We start from the raw sequence: 22,685 nt of genomic DNA on the forward strand, positions 1-22,685 counted from the left end.
TTCTTCAATAGGCTAAGCACAGCATATGGTAGAAAGATTAGTTTTCTGGGTATCAGAAGACTTCAGTTTGAGTCTGTTCATCTTTGCCACTTACTGTGTGTATGTAACCTTGGACAAAATACTTTGGGGTCTTTGAGACTTGGTTTCCTCATTTGTAAAATGAAAGTATTATTGATAATATTGATATCATACAGCTGAGAGGAAAGTGCTTTGAAAATTGTAAAGTGATCTATAAATGTTTATTATTATTTTCTTTAATTTCTGATAAGGACTTTTTTGTTTTTATCATTCAGTTGGATCAGTTATGTCTGACTCTTCACGATCCTTTTTGGGATTTTTCTTGGAAAAGACACAAAGTGATTTGTTTTTTCCTTCTCCAGCTCATTTTACAGATGAGGAAACTGAGGCAAACAGGATTAAGTGACTTGTTCAGGATCATATAGCTAGTATGTGTTTGAGGCTGGATTTGAACTCAGATATTCCTGATTCTAGGCCCTGTACTCTAACAAATGTACCACTTAGCCACCTCTAACAATGATAAATTATTCCAATTATTATCTTTATTCCCAACAATGGTAACTTGACCATATTCTTCCAATGGAAATCCCCACACACACACACACACACACACCTGCCCAGTTCATGACCATATCCTGTGGCTTTTGTCACATATAAGCCCAAAGCAGTTTGCAGTCATTGGAGATTATTGGACTGGCAGGGTTATGGTGCTCCAGGGCAGAATGGAAGCTCCAGTAGTACAGTAGAGGGACTGAATCCCCATTAACTCAATTGACTAGAGAGTATATAAAGTACCTCATTTGAGAGGCAGGGTAGTGTAGGGCAGTATATAAAGAACTTGGGATCAGAAAGATTTAGATTTAAATCTTGCTTCTGATATATTCTGGTTCTGTATCCTGGTCAACTCTCTGAGACTCTTAAATTGAAGAACAACAGAACCTGCATTAGAGGAGGAACTTTCCTCACTCTCGGTTCCCTCCCCCCCAAAAAAAGCTGTGATATGAAATCATTTAAAGATATAAGAAAATACCATTTACTTATAACAACAATTTCAAATAAATAAAACCTTTTTTTTAAAAAAAGGAAATTGCCCGGATATCATGGAACTGGAGGGCAAAATAGTTATTGAAAGAATATACTGATCCCCTCTGGAAAGGGATCCCAAAATGAAAACACCAAGGAATGTTGTGGCCAAGTTCCAGGACTATCAGATAAAAGAGAAAATCCTATAAGCAGCCAGAAAGAAATGATTTAAATACCAAGAAGCCACAGTAAGGATGACACAGGATCTGGCTGCATCAACATTAAGGGATTGAAGGACCTGGGATGAGATATTCTGAAGCACAAGGGAGCTTGGAATGGAGCCAAGAATCTACTACCCGGCAAAGCTGAGCCTTCTCTTCCAGGGGAAAAGATGAACATTTAATGAAATAGGAGTCTTCCAGCTTTTCCTGATGATAAGACCAGAGCTAAATAGAAAATTTTGGACTTCAAACAGGAGACTCAAGAGAGACACATGAAAAGGTTAAAAGGGGGTGGGGGGGTAAAGAAAAAAACTGCTATCTAATAAGATGAAACTGGCTTTATCTCCACCTGGGAGAAAGATTTTCATAACTCTCAAGAATTGTAACTCTATTAGAGAGAATATACTTAGCCAGAAATGATGGACACTCATAACTTTTCTGTGACTCTGAGAGAATGATTTAAAAAAATATCTCCTTAAAAAGGGGGACAGGAAAGAGATGGGAGGATGGAGGAGGCTGAATGGGGTGAATCATATTTCATAAAGAGGTACAAAGGACTATTGCAATAGAGAGTAAGAAAGGAGAAAGTGAGAACCACCTGAATCTTATTCTCATCAGATTAGGCTTAAAGATAACATACACACACTCAGTTAAGTTGAAAAATTTATCTTACCTTTCAGATATTAAAAGGGGAAAGGGGGAGGGAGAAGGAAAAGAGAAACTAACAGAAGGAAGAAGGGGCAAAGGGAAAGGGAAGAAAGGGGAGCAGGGTTGGATACAAGGGGGCAAACATACAGAAGGTGGTGATATTCAGAATAAAGTGATAAAGTGGATAAAGTGAAAAAAAGGGGAAATATAAACAGAGGGGAGATAGCATGGAGGGCAATAAAGAGTTAGTAATTATAACTTTGAATGTGAATGGGATGAACTCTCCCATAAAACATAAGCAAATAACAGACTGGATTAAAAACCAGAATCCTACAATATGCTACTTACAAGGAACTCATCTGAAGCAGAGAGATACATACAGAGTAAAGATAAAAGTTTGGAGCAAAATATATTTTGCTTCAGCTGAAGTGAAAAAAGTAGGGATGGTAATCTTTATCTCAGACAAAGCAGCTGCAAAAATAGATAGCGTTAAAAGAGATAAGGAAGGAAACTATATTCTCCTAAAAGTTACCATAGACAATGAAGAAATTTCAATTCTAAACTTGTATGCTCCAAGTGGTATAGCATTCAAATTCTTAGAGAAGTTGAATGAATTACAGGAAGATATAGACAGCAAAACTACTGGTGGGAGACCTTAACCTCCTGCTCTCAGATTTAGATAAATCTAACCATAAAATAAACAAGAAAGAAGTTAAGGAGGTAAACAGAATGTTAGAAAACCTAGTCATGATAGACCTTCAGAGAAAGTTGAATGGGGATAGAAAGGAATATACTTTTTTCCCTGCAGTACATGGCACTTACACAAAAATTGACCAGGTACTAGGGCATAAAACCTTAATAATCAAATGCAGAAAGGCAGAAATAGTGAATACATCCTTCTTAGATCATAATGCATTAAAAATCACATGTAATACTGGGCCAGGGAGAGTTAGACTTAAAAACTAATTGGAAACTAAATAACTTCATTTTAAAGAATGAATGGATCAAACAACAAATTATAGAAAGAATTAATGACTTTATCCTAGATAATGACAATAACAAGACAACATACCAAAACTTATAGGATACAGCAAGGCGGTTGTCAGATATATTATAACTTCAAATGCTTACATGACTGAATTGGAGAAAGAGGAAATCAATGAACTAAACACTCAACTAAAAAAAATTAGAGAAAGAACAAATTAAAAAACCCCAACTAAATACCAAATTAAAATTCTGAAAATTAAAGGAGAAATTAATAAAAATAAAAATCAAGAAAACTATTGAATTAATAAATAAAACCGAGTTGATTTTATGAAAAAAACTAAAAAAAATTGGTAAACCTCTGGTTGATTTGATTTAAAAAAAAGAAAGTAGAAAACCAAATTACCCAGTCTTATAAATGAAAAAGGTGAACTCACCACCAATGAGGAGGAAATAAAGTAACAATTTGTATTTTGTCCAACTGTATGCTAATAAATTTGATCATCTAGGGGAAATTGATGAATATTTACAAAAATATAAGTTGCCCAGGTTGAATGAAGAGGAAATTAAATACTTAAATAACCGCATCTCAGGAAAAAGAAATTCAACAAGCCATTATTGAACTCCCTAAGGAAAAAAAATCTCCAGGGCCAGATGGATTCATAAGTGAATTCTATCAAACATTTAAGGAACAATTGGTTCCAATTCTATATAAACTCTTTGGCTAAATAGGTGAGGACACAACTCTGCCTAACTCTTTCTGTGACACCAATATGGTGCTGATACCTAAATCAGGAAGAGTCAAAAGAGAAAGAAAATTATAGACCTATCTCCCTAATGAATATGGATGCAAAAATCTTAAATAAAATCTTAGCAAAGCGATTACATCAAGTTATCACTAAGATAATACACTATGACCAAACAGGATTTATCCCAGGAATACAGGATTGGTTCATTATTAGGAAGACTGTTAGTTTAATTAACTATATCAATAACAAACCTATCAGAAATCATGATTATATCAATAGATGCTGAAAAAGCCTTTGGCAAAATACAGCACCTATTCCTACTAAAAACACTAGAGAGCATAAGAATAAATGGATTGTTCCTTAGAATGATAAGCAGTATCTATCTGAAACCATCAAAAAATGCAATGGAGAGAGGCTAGAGGCATTCCTAATAAGATGGGGTGAAACAAGGAGGCCTATTATCACCACTACTGTTCAATATTGTGTTAGAAATGTTAGCTTCAGCAATAAGAGAAAAAGAAATTGAAGGAATTAGAATTAGGAAGGAAAAGACAAAATTCTCACTCTTTGCAGATGACATGATAGTATACCTAGAAGAGCCTAAAGAATCATCTAAAAACTACTAGAAACAATTAGCAATTTTAACAAATTACAGGATATAAAATAAACCCTCATAAATCCTCAGCATTTTTATTTATTACTGACAAGATATAACAGCAAGAGCTAGAAAGAGAAATCCCATTCAAAATAACTTCAGACAATATAAAATACTTGGGAGTTTAGCTGCCAAGACAGATCCAGAAACTCTATGAAAACAACTACAAAACACTTCTCTCACAAATAAAATCAGATTTAAAAAACTAGACAAATTATCAACTATTCACGGATAGGTTAAGCTAGTACAATAAAAATGACAATTCTACCTAAATTAAACTAATCATTTAGTACCCTCCAATCAAAATTCAAAAAAATGTCTTTAATGAATCAGAAAAACTATAAATAAATTCATATGAGAAATAAAAAGTCAAGAATTTCCAGGGATTTAATGAAAAAAGTGCAAAAGAAGGTGGCTTAGCCATACCAGATCTAAAATTATATGATAAAGGATCAGTCATCAAAACTGTCTGGTATTGGATAAGAAATAGAGTGGTGGATCAGTGGAATAGACTATGAGCAAAAGAGATAGCAGGAAATAATTATACTAATCTGCTGTTTGATAAACCCAAAGAGTCCAGCTTCTGGGATAAAAACTTTTTCTTTGATAAAAACTGTTAGGAAAATTGGAAGTTAGTATGGCAGAAACTTGGATTAGACCAACATCTCACACCCTATACCAAGATAAGATCAAAATGGGTAAGAATTTAGACATAAAAGACAATACTGAAAGCAAACTAGGAGTTCAAGGAATAGTTTACTTGTCAGATCTATGGAAAGGGAAGCAGTTTATGACCAAGGAAGAGATGGAGAACATTATTAAAAACAAACCAGATAATTTTATTACATTAAATTAAAAAAGCTTTTGCCCCCAAACCCCACTATAACCAAGATAAAAAAAATGTTGTAAATTGGGAAATAATTTTTACAACTAGTATTTCTGACAACGGATTCATTTCTAAAATACATAGAGAACAGAGTCAAATTTATAAAAAAATAAAAAAAATAAACCATTCCCCAATTGACAAATGGTCAAAGGATATGCAGAGACAATTTATAGATGAGGAAATCAAAGTGATCCATAGTCATATGAAAAATTGTTCTAAATCAATAGTGATTAGGGGCAGCTAGGTGGTGCAGTGGATAGAGCACTGGCCCTGGAGTCAGGAGGACCTGAGTCCAAATCTGAACTCAGGCACTTGATAATTACATAGCTATGTGATCTTGGGCAAGTCACTTAACCCCATTGCCTTGCTAAAATTTTTTAAAAAGCAAAAACAATATGGAAAATGGTAAAGCAGGGCTTTTCTTTAGTGTCAATCAGTGATTAGAGAATGCAAATTAAGGCATCTCTGAGGTACCACCTCACACCTTTCAGACTGGTCAATATGACTAGAAAGGACAATGATCAATGTCGTAAGGGATGTGGGAAATCTGAGACACTAATACATTGTTGGTGGAGCTGTGAACTCATCCAATCTTTCTGGAGAACAATTTGGAATTATGTCCAAAGGGCAAGAAAAATGTACATATCCTTTGATCCATCAATACCACTACTGGATCTATACCCTGAATAGATCATGAAAAAGGGTAAAAACATCACTTGTACAAAAATATTCATAGCAGCCCTATTTGTGGTGGCAAAAAATTGGAAATTGAGTGAATGTCCATCAGTTGGGGAATGGCTGAACAAATTATGCTATATATGTATATATGTTTGATTAGAAACCAGGAGGGATTGGAATTCAGAAAAGCCTGGAAGGATCTGCATGAACTGATGCTGGGAAAGATGAGCAGAACCAAAAGAACACTGTATACCCTAACAGCTAGATGGAGGTGATGATCAAACTAGGGTATCTGCAATGGAAAATACCATCTATAGCCAAAGAATTATGGAGTTTAAACAAAGACCAAAGACTATTAGCTTTAATTTAAATTTTTTAAAATGGTATCTTATTATGTAATTTTGCTATTTCATATAATTTTTTTCCTTAAGGATATGATTTTTTTCTCTCAACACATTCATTCAACTTTGATCAATGTATAGCCTGGAAACAATGTAAAGACTATTGGACAGCCTTCTGTCGGGGTGGGAGGGAATCGAGATTGGGAGAAAAATTGTAACTTGCTCACAGGCACATAGCACTGAGATATCAGAGCTAGGACTTGAATCCAAGTTCAGTGATCTCAAATCCATACTCCTCTTCCTAAAGCTACTCCTTCTGCAACAATGGTGGTAATAGGAATGGAAAGTCGGGACTAACATGTGGCAGCTGGGGTAGCTTTAGGAAGAGGAGTATGGATTTGAGATCACTGAACTTGGATTCAAGTCCTAGCTCTGATATCTCAGTGCTATGTGCCTGTGAGCAAGTTACTTAAATTTCTTACAACCTTATTTTTCATAAACCATGAACTATCTACCTCACAAGGATGTTGTGAGTCAAGTGTTTTGTATATCACAAGTAAAGAACTTTATAAACTACATGTTGTTGTTTGGTCATGTCCAACTCTTCTTGATCCAAATTGGGATTTTTTTTAGCAAAAACTATTGGAGTGGCTTGCCATTTCCTTCTCCAGTTCATTTTACAGCTGCAAAAACTGAGGAAAACAGGATTAAATGACTTGCCCAAGGTCACACAACTAGTAAGTGTCTAAGGCTGGATTTGAACCCAAGTTTTCTGACTTCTAGCTCAATGCTGTGTCCCACAATACCTAGCTTTCCAGAGGCATTATATACCTCCACATTAGTTCAGGCCCTCGTTACTGCTTGAAGCTAGATAAGTGCTCTGGATTTGGAGTCAAATCTGTCCTCAGACACCTATTAGCTGTGTGATTTCTGGGCAAGTGAGTTAACTTCTATTTGCCTCTATTTCCTCAACTCTATAATAGAGATTGTCTACTTTTTCCTTCCTCTTGTTGGGCTTAACACCACAATCTCTTGATTCATTTCCAAATTTATCATTTCTTCCTGTTCTAATCTATCTTACATATAATTACTAAAGCCTTCTGCTTAATCTGTGATTCTGAAAATGCTACTCCCCCTCTCAAAACTCTTCTATGGCTCCCTAGTGCCCACCCAATAAATGCCTTATCCAGGCACTGAAGGACCTCTATAATATGACACCAATCTCCTACTCCAGCTTTTATCGTACTATTTCTCAGTAAACTACTCAGCATTTACAAAACTTATCTCATCTGTTCATGCCTTTCTTAATAGCATCTCCCATACATGCACATGATGTAGTTTATGTCTTTCAGAAGTTTGCGTATTAATTTGTTGGGGTTTCTTCCTCATCTCTTGGATGGCCCTTCCCCAGGTCTTTCCTAATCTGTAAAAATCATTTCTTCCCACCAACTGTCAGGACTTGAACAACTACAGCCTAGAGAAACAAAGATTCTCAGCAGTGGCAGGGTCTTCAGGTACCTCAAAAACTATGCAGAACAACCCATACCTGAACAAAACATCTCTTCCAAAAGACACACAAATGATAACTCCACCTTCATTTGAAGAACTCTAGAGAGGGAAAAAACCAATTACCTACTGGGGTAATTACCTACTCATGTTAGAAGGAATTTCTCTGGCACCCCCAACACCTCAAGCTAAATTTGTTTTTCTTTGATTCCCACCTATTGCCCCAGTTTGGCCTTCTAGGGATAATTCTTCTTCTACAGATATCAAGTCTTCTTTAAGTCTTCTCTTTTCCAGGGCAAACATTGCTCATTTCTTCAAGTGGTACTTATAGGTAGCTAGGTGACACATTACATGGAGTACCAGGCTGGAAGTCAGAAAGACCTAAATTCAAAACAGGCCTCAGAAATTTACTGTTGTGTGACCCTATGCAAGTCACTTCATAAGGTGGGAATTATAAAATGGTTATAATGGTGCCTAAGTTGAAAGGTTGTCCTAAGGACTGAATGAGTTCTTTTTAAAGACCTTAGTTAAGTGGATGCTAGATATAGTACTAGATAAAGTTTATTCTTTTTTCCCCTTTCCCCTTCAAGTTATGTACATTCCTTTATTATCCTTTGTATATCTCTGAATTTGTCCATGTTCTTTCTAAAATGTGGCCTCCAGAACTGAACAGAACACTCCAAGGGTGATATGACCAGTAAATAAGAGTGTTTCCCACTTCTCAAACTCTCTTGAAGCAGTCTAAATGTGCATTAGCTTTTTGGGCAGCCATGCTCCACCCTTAGTTCATATTGGACTAAATCAAACTAGAGCTTTCCCAGGCAAATGATGGACTAGCTATGCTTTCCCCAATTCATATTTGTTGAGTAGGGTGTGCTCCCCCAAGTCCTGGCCAGATGCACACCATCACCTACTTCATGGTCCTACTCAAATACAGATCTAATGCAGAATAGACCTATAGCTAACACTATTGTCAAATTAGATTCAATTTGACAAATTCATCAAACATTTATTAAACATTCATAGTATGCAGGAATTGTCAGTGTCACCCACCCAGTCTGGCATGGGCTGTTGATACAAGGAAAGAACAGCTGTTTAAGTGGCAACATTGCCTTCTTACCTGACCCACTGTGGGGAGCTTGTGGGCACCTACTTTCTCTTCTGATGACTTTCGAGTAACTCTCTCATCCAATGCCCTTAGAGTGGCTCTTTCATCCAATGCCCTTGAAGTGACTCTTTCATCCAGTGCCCTTGGAGTAGCTCTTTCATCCAATGCCCTTGGGGTTGCTCTTTCATGAATTGGACTTGGAGTTACTTTTTCTTCATATGATCTTCGAGTTACCTTTTTTTCATATGCCCTCTGAGTTACTTTTTCTTTATATGACCTTGGAGTTACTTTTTCTTCATATGAGCTTGGAATTGCTCTTTCTTTATATAAGCTTGGCAATAGTCTTTCTTCATATGGCTTTGGAGTTAGTCTTTCTTTGGAAGTTACTTTACCATGCTAGGGGAAAGAAAGAAAAAAAGAAAAGTATATAACAAAAGTAAGCTTCTTGAAGAATCTAGGGAAGAGGAGTCTGAGCAGAAAAGGTCAGTGTTTAAAGATGGTCAAACTACACATCTATTTCTTTGGAGGGAGGGACTGGCTCATTTTCTCATTTTAAACATGGCCCCCTCCTACATTTCCAATCTTCTTACCCCTTTCTCCTTTCCATGTACTCCATCCAGTCACTCTGGTCTCCTGGTTGCATTCCATCTTTTGGTTCTGGGCATTTTCTCTGACATGTTGTCTCTCCCATTGGATTGTGAGTTCCTTGAGGGCAAGGACTGTTTTTGTCTCTTTTTTGTATCCCCCCCAGCCCTAACACAGTGCCTGGACCAGAAAAGGCATTTGATGTTTATTAAATGATTGATCTGATTAATGAAAACAAAATCTGGATGAAAAGAAGGAAATGCTCAAGTAGGAAGTAGAAAAGTGCCAATGAAAGGCAGAGAATAAAAGTATAAAAGACAAGAAACTACAGGGATTATGAGTGTGAGGGAGGGAGAAGTAAAATCTTAGTTGAGTTAGAAAATCCATATTACCTGAGGGTCTGTCTACCCCACAATCCTATCCTATGGACTGGCATAGGGTATATCCATGAATGGTGCAAAACACCCTGGCTCCTCCATCTTCCCCAAGGGCTTTGTCTACCTCGTGGATTGATCCCATGACTAGGTGCTATGTATGTACATACACAAGAGGCTTATCCATTTTCCCTATGATCAGTTGTTATTCACATGAAGACTTTGACCAGTATGGGAGAATAGCAGATAAATACCCAATCACCTACCTTCATAGCCATATGGCTTTGAGCACTCAAGAGTTGTTTTGTTTCTTCTATATCTTGCTTTTGTTGCTCATACTGTAAAAGATAAAGGTTAATGTTTAAATGGACAGGTAGAGGCTCTTTCGGGAAGACAATCAGGTCAATCTCCTTAGAGAGGTCCTCTGTAAAGGATACTATACTTCCTCAATGCAGGGAGCAAACTCTGAGCACCTGAGACACCAGTGAAGAAAGCCAGGAATGAGAACCCTGCCCACAACCCCCAACACAAAAAGCTTGGTACTGTTTATCCTATGAGCAAAATGAGAAAAAAAAAACTCAAAAAGAGTGATAACCATAGAAAGCTACTATGCTGACAGGGAAGATCAAAACATCATCTCAGAAGAGGAAAGCAGCGACAAAATGCCTACATGTGAAGTCTCAAAGAATATTATTATGAATTGGCTTCAAATCCAAAAGGTGCTCTTGGAAGAACTCACAAAGGATTTTTTGAAAAGATAGTTTTCCACATTCATTTTTGTAGGCTTTTGAGGTCCACATTTTTCTTCCTCTCTCCCTTCCCTTCCCCCTCCTCATTACCTCAACATGTTATAGGTTATACACAATAGGTTATGCACAGTCATATTTAGTATATTTTCCATGTTGTGAAAGAAGAATCAGAACTAAAGAGAGAAAAAAACCACGAGAAAAAGGAATAAAACCCATGGAACAAGTTTTAAAAAATGAAATGGTTTGCTTTGGTTTGCATTCGTATACCATAGCTTTTTTTTCCCCGAATGTGGATAGCATTTTCTACCACAAGGCTTTTAGAATTGATCTGGGTCACTGAACTGTTGAGAGGAGTTGCATCCATCATAGTTAACCAATACACAATAGTACTATTGATGTGTACAATGTTCACCTGGTTCTGCCCAATTCAACATCAGTTCATGCAAATTTTTCCAGCCTTTTCTGAAGTCCACCCAAGCATGATTTTTTTACAGAAGAATAGTTCTCCAACACATTCATATATACCTTAAATTGCTTTCCCCCTCTTAAAACAAATATTTTATTTATTTATTTTTCCAACTACATGGAATGATAGTTTTCAACAATCATTTTTGCAAGGTTTTGAGTTTTATATTTTTCTCCCTCCTTCCCCTCTTCCTGCCCCCTCCAGAAAAGACTGCCTCAGCTGGTTGAACCACTAGGTTTCCCTTGGCAAACATACTGAAGTGGTTTGCTATTTCCTTCTCCAAATCATTTTATAGATGTGGAAACTGTTATAAACAGGGTGAAGGGACTTGCCCAGGGGCACAGAGTTAATGTCTGAGACTGAATTTGAACTCAGGTCTTCCTGGTTAATAGACCCAGAATCTATTCACTGCGCCACCTGGCTGCCTTTCCACTGAACTAGACCTTAGCTATTGCTGTAACATCAAAGAAGCAGAATGAGGTAGTTGAAAATGTAGTGGAGGTGGTCAGGGGCTATTTGGGGTCGAATCCCACCTATGACTCTCGTTAGCTATGTCACCATGAAAAGTCATTCAAGCTCCTTGGGTTTCAGCTTCTTCAATTATAAAATGATAATGAGTGATACCTCATGTACCTGTCTACATTATGGGGAAGTTGTGAGGATCAAATAAGATAATAATTCAATTCTTTATAGACCTTAAAATGCTCTATTAGTTATTAGAACTTAAACACTTTTGGTCAATGTAAAATTTGTTTTGCTTTAAAAGTACTTTGTTACAAGGGAATTATGGAAGTGGGGGAAGCAATGCGAAAGGATAACAATGTAAACAAAAATCGATAAAAACTTTTAAAAAACAAATAATAAGGGTGCAGCTAGGTGGCACAATAGATAAAGCACTGACCCTGGAGTCAGAAGGGTTGAGTTCAAATCCGGCCTTAGATATTTAATACTTCCTAGCTGTGTGACCTTGGGCAAGTCACTTAACCCCATTGCCCCACAAAAACCAAAAACAAACAAACAAATAAAGAAATAATGAAGCCAAATATACTGAAATCATCCTCAAGTCAAATATAAACAACCAAAAAGTTTAGGTGTCTGTCAGGTCAAGAAAATCTGAATTCAAATAAGGTCCCCAGATGCTTATAAGCTGTATGACTCTGGGCAAATCACTTAACCCTTATTTGCCTCAGTTCCTCCTCTTTAAAATGTGTAGTCTCAAAGAGTATTATTATGAATTGGCTTCAAATCCAATCTTGGAAGAACTCATGAAGGGTTTTTTGAAAAGAGTTTTCCACATGGAGAAAGAAATAGAAAACTAACGTCAAGACCACCCCATGGACAAAATCATACAGAATCAGATACAACTAAACAAAAACATTCAGACAGAGTGGCTTCAGAATGGGAAGGTATATTCAGAGCTCCCCAGTTAACCTAATATAGGGTGAACAGGAGACCAGCACCCAACAACTTCTTGTTAGTTTTGGTGAATACTGTTTGTCCTAAGTGCTTCATTCTATCCAGCCTAGTCTCTTTCTTTTAGACTATGCTTTGCACCCCAGGACTGCTTCCCAGTCTCCTTGGTTATATGGCCCATTAGAGTTTGAATAAACTTTATCTCCTGATTGCCCTACTCATTGGTCCCCATATATGATCAACTCTAATAATAAGATTCTCCTTAGTCAGTGGATAAAATAGGTTCATCATAAAAGAGTCACTAAGAAATTATAGAAAAGAACAATAGTCACAAAGTATTTCTCCCATAAACCTTGGGTACGTTCTCCCAGACAGATCATTAAAAAAGTGGACAAAAACAGAGCATGAGTAGTATGATGCATATGGAGGGAATAAATATAGCTGCTATGGGGACCTCAGTGGGTTTCCTCTCTGCCTCTAATACTCAGCTTGCCTCCCAATGGTCAGGGTTAGTTCTCTAATGAATCCATTATCTGTTCTCTTCTTTGCTACAAAGTGTCGCACTCCTTAAAACTAAAATAGGGAACCTCTGGGCAGAGAGAGAGAAATACTGTAATTCCTTTTTTTTGTATTAGAAACAAATATTATAATTCAGATATATTATAATCCTTTTCTTTCTTTGTATTGTGATAATGCTTTCCTTTCTGCACTGGCCTCATACTTACAGTCAAAACCCCACCATTAGCAAGGATGGTACCTAATAGGGCCCCTTCCTCAGTTAACAAGTCCTAAATCAAACAGTCCATCTTTAAAACCTTTAATCCTTCTCCATTCTATCTTGTGCTAACAAGGAATCCTGGCTAGATGGTACCCTTCAAGGTGGGGCACCATATATTCTAAGAGGCTAAAATATCTTGTGCTAACAAAGACTCTGAGTGGCACCTCCATGTTAGGATACTTTAAATTCTTTGAGGTTTCTAGCTTTAACTCTGACCCTGAACTAAAGATAGCCCTTCCAAACATGCCAAGGGACACTACCTTATGTCATATGTGAGCTGTTCCGTAGTCCTCCCTGGTACCCCCCTTACTCCTCCCCAAACCTCTCCCAACATGAACATGGGTTAGGCTTCCTTAAAAAGCTCTGCCCCTGTTCTGCCAGGCTGCCATTCTCAGCCCAGCCACCCCTACTTTCTCTTCTTCTTCTCTTTCTGAACTTTACTTCTATTTAGAAAAAAAACTTACTTTTTTTATCTTGTTGCCTCCTTAAAGAATTCTGTGAATTCACTTGTAACATTTTTTGCTGTAATTTATGAATTAAAATTTATGGTCTTTTGTGCACTCCTGAGTTAGAGAGGTTTTGTGATTTCTTCAACAATAAATAAACCTCCAGTATCTCTGCAAGTCCCTTCCCCCCAGTGGTGCCCATCATCAAAATTACTTCCCCATCAAAGAATTCCCTTTCTGTCTCTGCTCCCTGCCATGCCTTAAACTCTGCCTAACTAACTTCTAAACTGATAGATGGTATATCTCCTATGGGTTGAATTCCTAGGTATCATTGCAGATCAGAGGTTAGGGAGAGAGGAAAAGGGGACAAAGACAGAGAGACAAAAAGAGACAGACAGAGACAGAGAGACAGAGACACAGAGAGAGACAGAGAGAGAGACAGAGAGACAGAGAGAGAGACAGAGACAGAGACAGAGACAGACAGAGGCAGGGACAGAGAGAGAGAGAGAGAGAGAGAGAGAGAGAGAGAGAGAGAGAGAGAGAGAGACCCTTCTAGTATTGGCTCCAAGCCTGGATTAAGCCAAACTCTACAACTATATCCTTGGTCTAAAGGTGGCAGATATGCTACTTAAAACCCTTAAAACCCTCAGGAAGCATGGTCAATTTTCAGCCAGGCAGGCAATCTCAAAATTTTGGTTCAATTTAATCCAAGAAATGTTTTCTTCCCAAGTGAGGGGATTCAGGGAAACATCTCAGTGTAGTTAACACCTTATTATCTTATTGATGCCTCATTACCTCTCCTGTCTGACCTTTGTTTTTTATAATTAGATAAACTGGGGTTGGGAGACTGACAACAAAATAATGGTTAAAAAATAAAATTATTTCCTGTTATAACTATCTTCCCTTTCCCTTCATTTCACAGAATTGCATTTTTCTAGAGAGGAAAAAATCTGCACAACTGATAGACACATTAATAAAAGTTTAAAAACTTGTGCAATATGCAATATCTGAGGAGCACATGATGAAAGCTAGAAAGAGTGCTGGACTCTTTGGAACGTAAGGAATGACTTCCACACATAGAATTTTGACTCAGAGGTATGGGAATATGAAAGTTTATTACATATTACTGTGGCTTAAAAGTAACAAATAAAGAAGTTAAGAAATTAAGCAGTAAAAACTTTATCAAAACCAAGAGAAAATGTCAGGTCTTCTGAAAAATAGCAGGAATTTTGGTTATTCTTGAGCAGAATTTTGGGGTAGGAATTAAAGCAATTCCTATTATCTCAGTGGGTTTACATCTCAGTATTCCTTTTTGATGGAATACCCTTTAGGATGAGTCTGGGGAAGGGTATTTACATCTTAATATTACTTTTTTGATGGGATGATCTTTGGGGCACCAACTTCAACTATATTTGTCTGAATATCAAAATATACTGGATGGAGGCAGCTAGGTGGTGCAGTGGATAGAGCACCGGCCCTGGAGTCAGGAGTATCTGAGTTCAAATCTGGTCTCAGACACTTAATAATTACCTAGCTGTGTGGCCTTGGGCAAGCCACTTAACCAATCTCCCATTCTAGTAAGATTGTTTTTGGCAAATAGGCTCCAAGTGACCCACTTGGGAACTATTCTAGATAACCATGGGATGGAGATCAATCCAACACAGTGTATACAAGACCAACACAGAAGGAAATAGTATTTGGCATAATATTTGTCTCTGTCTAATATTTCTTCTATTCTATGCCTCCATGAAGGGATAGTTGGGGGTATTTTCTCATATCTCTTTGTGTTTTGCTTTATCTTTATCATTTTTTTTATATATACTTTTGATTTTTAAGTTTCTATTTGTTCTTTTCAATTATATTGCTTTTGTTACTTTAAATATTGCTTTCTTAGCTCTGCTTACTCCACTCTGCATCAATTCATACAAATCTTCATGTACCTCAGTTTGTTCAGTCATTCCCTGAGTGATAGGAATTTTTTTCCAATTCTTAGCTATTAGGGAAAAAAATGCTGTTGTTAATATTTTGGAATATAAGGAGTAACGGCTTCCTTGGTGTATAAGCCCAGTAATTAAATCTCTGCTTCAAAGTGTATAGACGTTTTAGTCTTTTATTTGCTAAATTTCAAATTGCTTTCCAAAATAATTGGACTGCTTCATAGCTCTACCAACTTGTGTGCATCAGAACCAGGAGATTTTTTTTTCCATTTGTAGTTCCTTTAAAGCTAGATCTACTTCTTTTTCATTTTTTTTTATACTTCCTTTTCTGAGATTTTGTTGTTTAAGATCTCTATTTGGTCTTCTGATAGTCTGATAAAATTTATTTATATTTTTGAAGGGCATCATTCTATTCTCAGTTTTGTGAGCATATAAATATGCATAATATGTTCTGACTGTTCTTTTGATTGCTTCTGGTTTAGCTGTGATTTCATCTTACTCATTTTCTATTGATTTGATTTTCTGATCTCTTTTTAATTAGATCGGCTAAGAGTTTACCAATTTTATTATTCTTTTCAGAGAGCATGCTTTCAGTTTTATCATTTCTATGTTTTTTCTGTTGCCAGTTTATTTTCTCTCATTTTAATATCTTCTATTTTGTGTTTACTTTAGGTTTGCTTGGTTCCTAATTTAAAAATGAATATACAGTTCATTAATCCTTTCTTTTTTTATTTTATTAATGTATGTTTGTGAGGGGGTTTCCCCTGAGGACTGAAATAGCTGCATCCTAGAAATTATGATGTGTTTTTTCATCTTTCTCATTTTACATAGGTATTATTTCTATGATTTTGTTGACCCACTCATTATTTAATATTTTATTGTTAAATCTACATTTGGATCTATATATTTTGTTTTCGGTCCTTGAACCAATTATTATTTTTATTGAATTATGGCCTACATAAAGGATGTTTTAACTATATTTTATTTGTTTCTGATGACTCTGTGCCCTTAAATATGGCCAAACTTTGTAAAAGTTACAAGTGGTGCTGAGAAATATAAAAAATTACTTTTCTTTTCCATCTGGAAGATGTCATGAGTCTTTTGACTCTGGTTTCTTCAGTAATTTGTTCAGTTCAATGATTTCCCTTTCTGATTATTTTTCTGTTCTACTTAACATAAAAAAAAATTGACACAGGGATACTGAAGTCTTCTGTTACTATTATGTTATTGTCTATGTTTTCATGAGGCCCAGGTAACGTATCTATGATTTTAGAAGCTAAGGCATTTGGAGGCTATAAGTTTGTTACTAATATTGGTTTATGATCAACAACTCCTTTCAACATAATATCACTTGTTTTATAATAAACTGTTTTCTATACTGCTTTATTTTATGCATGGTTTGGTTTTTTTAAATGCGTTTCTTGTAAATAACAGATTATAGAATTTTTTCTTATCCAATCTGTCACTCTTTTTCTTTTTGCTGGATTTTTTACTCTGTTAATATTTAAAGTTATAAGAGGTTTATAATTTCTCAGTCCATCTTTAATACTGCTTTCTTTCCAAATTATGATCCCCCCCTTTCTGCTGTAAACATGATTAAATTCCTTCATTTACTTTAGTCATTTTTATAAACTGTTATTATTTCTGTTTTCTCTCTTCCCCTCACCCTGATATGCTCTCCTTTGAGCTTCAGTTCCTTTTTCTCTGCTGCTTTTATCTGGTTATAAAATTCTTTAACCTCTTTTCCCCCTTCTCATTTAAGTAAATTTACCCATTTTTCGCTCACTTTCAACTAGTCCTATATATTAGTTTTCCAAATTTCATTTTTGCACCCATTTCCAAAAAGGATTTCTCTCACTCTCTTCATTATCTATTCTTTCTGGTCTACTTTAGACTCTCTTTCTCTGATTCATGGTCCTTATATCTGATCTCTTTCTCTTTTCTCTCTATTCCTCATAAAATCAAAGCTTCTAAGGTATCCATCCTAGAGTCTTTCCTAAATCCTTTCTGCCACTGTCTTATAGAATTTGCTTCATGGATTTCCCCCTTTTATTGTGCCTTACTTTCAGAAGAATACCCATTATTGCAAGTTTCAGAGAAGACAATGTCTCACAGAAGGGCCACTTCCTCACCACTTCTCTGATTACACAACCCACCATTTATCTATATCCTTCCTCAAAATCTTACCTGGGGGTCCATGTTCTCTCACTCCCCCCAGATACCAATTGGATCCAGGGATTCTGACTTCCCTCCTATCAATTTAAAATAAGTAGATTTTTCAAGCACACAATTTCCCAGTCACATCCAGTATAAGGTCCTCATCTCCTTTCACAGACCTTACCCTTCACCTATAGGTGCTCCTTCTATTCCTTAATTCTTTGTTTTGGTGCCAATAGATATGTTTTGCAAAAGCAATGGTGTCATAGGGATGTTGACTGGCTCTGGCTCTCTTGGTGTTACTATACTGGTAGTTCACAGCTTTGCAATCTTTTGTTCTGGAGAGGTTATGACCATTTGGCTGTTTATTGTGGCCATGACAAATTTCCATGGAGCTATGGTATCCATAACACTGGAACATGAGTATCTACTGATTATGAGAGTTTTGTTGTATGTATTTGTCAATAGTGTGGGAGTTGGGGCAAAGGTACTGAGGGAACTCAGGGTCAATGAGCTCACAGTTTATGGGGTTCTTTGGGATTTTGAGTATCCTAGATGATGGAGACAGTTAAATATGCTTTATCTTTGTGAATATTAAAAGGTTAAAGAGATCATAATACTTTTATTTTTAAAATCAATTAAAGGAAGCAAGTGAATCTTTGCAACATAATCACAAAAATCATAGCTCATGAGATATAGAGATGGAAGGTGCCTTAACAATTCTTTCATCTAACTTCCTTCCATTCAATGGGTGATAAAACTGAAATCCACAGAACTAAAATGGTTAGAGCCATTCATATAAAGAATCACAAAGTTGGTATTAAAGTCCATATCTTCTGGCTCTTTATTGCTATTTCTACAATATCACCTTTTTGGTCTCTAGTTAATTTTCTGACTTTCAATTTTTAATTCTATTCAACTGTTTAATGATTAGGACTACAATGTGATATGCCATGTTAGAAACTAACATGGCTATATATAAAACCCTGTCAAGCTTATATGTGAGAAAGTGTATAAGGGTTTAACAGATACAGTGACTATGTATGGCAAAATTAATGAATTCATGAAAAAGTAGTCACTTGAAAGTCTCTTAAAATTTTTAAATTTCAAAGATAATAGTCCCCGTTGTTGAAATTTAAAATCTTTACAATTCCTATCCATATGTATTTCATTTCTCTCCTTTATCCAAAAATAAATATCTCAACACATACAAAAAATGTATTTTCCTGTGATATTATAGAGAAAATAGTCAAGAAAAATAGAATGCATGCAGTCTCCTAAGCCAAGCAGTGTTCTTTCTCTGTGACATAACTTTTTCTCCTTTCTCCTTCTTAGGTAATATGGAAAGATACTACATATTCTATAAAGGAATGGAAGGAAATGCTGATAGTAAAAGAAGCAGCAGATAAAGGGATATGTTTTTCCAATCTCTGCAAGACAGCTATCAATATCTTGTACATTTGCAAATTTTTCTTTTAGCAACTGAAAAAAAATTCTTCCAGTTAACTTCAAATTCCATAACCCTCTAGCTCGTAGGATCATCAAGTCTGCCAAGATTATAGTCATCTTTAGTACTTTTGTTCCCCAGTAGAAGACAAATGTTTTGAAAGAAGAAATAGTTTCATTTTTGACTTGTATCCTTAGTACCTAGAATACTGTTAGGCCTACAGCAGTAGCTTTAAAAATCCAGTTGAATTCAACTGCATCCCTTTCTCCAGTAACTCACCAGGATTTCTTCTTTTTTCTCTCAAAACTGAAGCATCTTTGACTGCTCTATTCTTATATAGCACACTCAAAGCAAGGGGGGGAGAAAGGATGGCTTGAATTCTAATCTTGCTTCTGACCCTTACTGGCTATGAGACTTTGGGTAAGTCCCTTTAACCTCTTGGTGTTCAAGACAACTTGCTAAGTCTACAAGCTACAGAGAAGGTGCTGACTTGCATTTATAGAAGGAATTTCCTCATCCAGGATTTCCACACACCAATGAAATCACAAGTCCAGTCCCCATCCCTATCCCTAATTCAACATAATAAGTCAGTGTGTTGGGGCAGCTAGGTGGTGCAGTGGATAAAGCACCAGCCCTGGAGTCAGGAGTACCTGGGTTCAAATCCGGTCTCAGATACTTAATAATGACCTAGCTGTGTGGCCTTGGGCAAGCCACTTAACCCCATTTGCCTTGCAAAAACCTAAAAAAGAAAAAGTGTGTTTCATTGACCAGCATGAATTCGGCCATTACTGGCAAGTGCATTTGCAGATGACTAAATAAAAACAACATCTTGAACAAGGTGATAAAAGTCCTTTCACCATAGACTTAATCTAATACAAGTTCACCACAAAATTAAGCTAGAAATGCTGAGTATAACATGCAATCTCTCAAGGTGGAACTGCTGAATACAGTCCACTAAAGTCCAAATTGAAAAACGTAAGTCTCAGTTGTAAAAGCTATTTCATACAACTTAAATTAAATAAAAACTTGCTCTCTAGTCTCACTTTCATTTCGGCAGAATAAATAGATAATAATATTGAAATCTATGCCTCATAAAATTTCATGCTCAGTTTGACACAACAGTTTGCATATTCAAATAATATTGATGTATAGTTGACTAAAACATGATCTTAATTAGCTTAAGCTCTAAAAAAGGGATCATTTGTAGTACAATTTAAAACCATGAGACAAAATTATTTCAACATTTAGAAATTGTCTTTAAAGACAGATTTTCAAATCCCTTGTGACTACCTCAATCCTTTGCTGAATCTGTGTTTGAAGCTAAAAGCCAAATAGATAAATGGTCAAGTAAACACATACATGGTTCTCAAAAGAAGTATTCCAACTGTTCACCATATGAAAGAATATTCCAAATTACAAATAACAAGAAAAATGAAAATGAAAATAACCTTGAAGTTTTGGGTCATAGTCTTCAAATTGGCAAAGTTGACAAAAGGTGAGAAGAGTCAATGTTAGGCAGAAGATGGACACACTGGTGCATTGTTGGTGAAACTATGAAACAGTACAATTTCTAAAGCAATTTGGAATCATGAAAATAAAGTAGCCCTAACCTAAAGTGTCCATAACTTTTGACCCAGAGGTACCACTACTAGACACATACCCCAAAGAGGTCATTGATAAGAAATAATCATATAAAACAAAATATTTATTAAAACATAGTTTTATAGTAGCGAAGCATTGGGGAAAAAGTAGATGTCCATCAGTTGGAGAACAGCCAAATGTGAATGTAAAAGAATATTACTATGTTATAAGAAACATTGAATATGATAAATTCAAAGGAGCACAGAAAGACATATTTGATGCCGAATGAAATAATCAGTAAAAAAACAGAGACAAAAACAACAAACTAATGATAATGTAAATGAAAAGAACCACATCAACAACAATAACAAACTTAAACTTGAGTATTGCAAAATTACAAAGCATGGTTCCAAAGAAGGACCAAGAAAAAACATTCCCACCTCACTCCTTTGCAGTGTGTAGGATTCTGCATATACTTTCAGACTTTTAAAATATATTTATCAGTTTTGTTTATTCTTTCTCCCTCTTTTTTCTTTTTTTCTTTAAATATGATTTGTTTTATTGGATGACTCTCTGAGAGGGGAAGGAGTTATTTGTTATAGTCAATACTGGGAGAAATTCTGGTGATGTAAAATACAAAATAAATCAATAAAAATGTATTTCAAAATGTCTATGGTCAAAGACCTTAAAGTGGACATAGTTTCCAAATTCATCAGTATCTGAAAAAGTAATGCTAGAGATTTCTTCCTTTACAATTATTTTCACTATCAAAATATAATTGATAAAATATCAAATTAATATTCTCTTGAATTTGTATCAGGGAGATATTTAATTAATAAAGCATAGTAACTTTAAAGTATATCAAAAAAGTGAAATTTCTATTTTTAGTTTGCATCTTTAATACACATCTGAAAATGAATATTTCAGTTGATATTTATCAATTATCATGTGTAATTATTTAAAAGGTAGCATTAGCTTATCAAAACTACAGGAGATGATCTTTTGTATTCTTTTACTGTTGTGATTTCTTGTCTTCAAATAAAAATATATTTTATTTGGGGAGTCAGAAAGGCCTTGATTCTGCTCTGACCTTGAGCAAATCACTTAACCACTCCTGTCCTCAAGTGATTTTTCTAAGGTAGTCAGTCACTAAGAAGGTACTAATTTGCCACCACAGAGAAAGTGCCACTGAGAGTTTTATTTATTGATGACACCAAAATGTTTACTCTAACTTTAGGAAAAAACTCTTATTTCACAATTTGTATCTGAACAAAAGAAAAAGAATAATGGACATTGATAATGACATTTCAAGGTTTGCTTGAGTTTTTGTGTCATTCTTCACAAATTTATTTTTACAAAAGATACATTTTTTCAATCAAAACACTAAGCAGGAAAAAAATTATATTTTTCTTTTACAAATGTATTAAGATTATATTAAGGACATAAATGTATTCAATAGAATATTTCACCAAAAGACCTTGGTTTAAAGAGCTTAAAGCACTCGTTTATATTTTTTCAGTTATTTCTGGAATATTCCAGTATTATATTATTACTTGTGTCATTAGTGTATTTTAAAGATAAAAATTTTTGATTCTTCAAATCTGTAGGAATTTCAATATTAAAAAAGAAAATTATTAATTTACAAAATGACTTTTTCAACATTTTTATCCCAATTTATGTATTCTTAAAACAGTACCTATTACTAATAACTAAAGATGAAGGTAAGAAAGAACATCAGATTCTTTGGAAGGACAGGAATGAATTCCACATACACAGACTCTCGACTCAAAGGTATAGGGACATGAAAGAAGTTAAGAAATTAAGCAGTATTAAGAGCTAACTCTCTCTTAGGAAAGTCTAAGAGGGAATGTCAGATCTTTTAAGGAAAAAGAACAGATATTTTGTTTATTCTGGAGGAGACTTTTGGGAAGGGGT

The 22,685-nt window shown here is 35.5% G+C and overlaps 1 protein-coding gene across 3 annotated transcripts in view; it reads right to left on the bottom strand.

The window, feature by feature from the left end:
• C7H10orf67 (chromosome 7 C10orf67 homolog) overlaps positions 1–22,685 on the bottom strand; it is a 142,027-nt gene that overhangs the window by 63,292 nt on the left and 56,050 nt on the right. For all 3 annotated transcript variants that reach the window (XM_074192993.1, XM_074192992.1, XM_074192994.1), the window contains 2 exons: positions 10,043–10,114; positions 8,830–9,213 (listed from right to left, as the gene is read on the bottom strand). In XM_074192993.1, coding sequence (XP_074049094.1) covers positions 8,830–9,213; positions 10,043–10,114 — 456 coding nt within the window. The remainder of the gene's footprint in view (positions 1–8,829; positions 9,214–10,042; positions 10,115–22,685) is intronic.

This window comes from Macrotis lagotis, chromosome 7 (genome assembly GCF_037893015.1).
Source record: "Macrotis lagotis isolate mMagLag1 chromosome 7, bilby.v1.9.chrom.fasta, whole genome shotgun sequence".
NCBI lineage: Eukaryota > Metazoa > Chordata > Mammalia > Peramelemorphia > Peramelidae > Macrotis > Macrotis lagotis.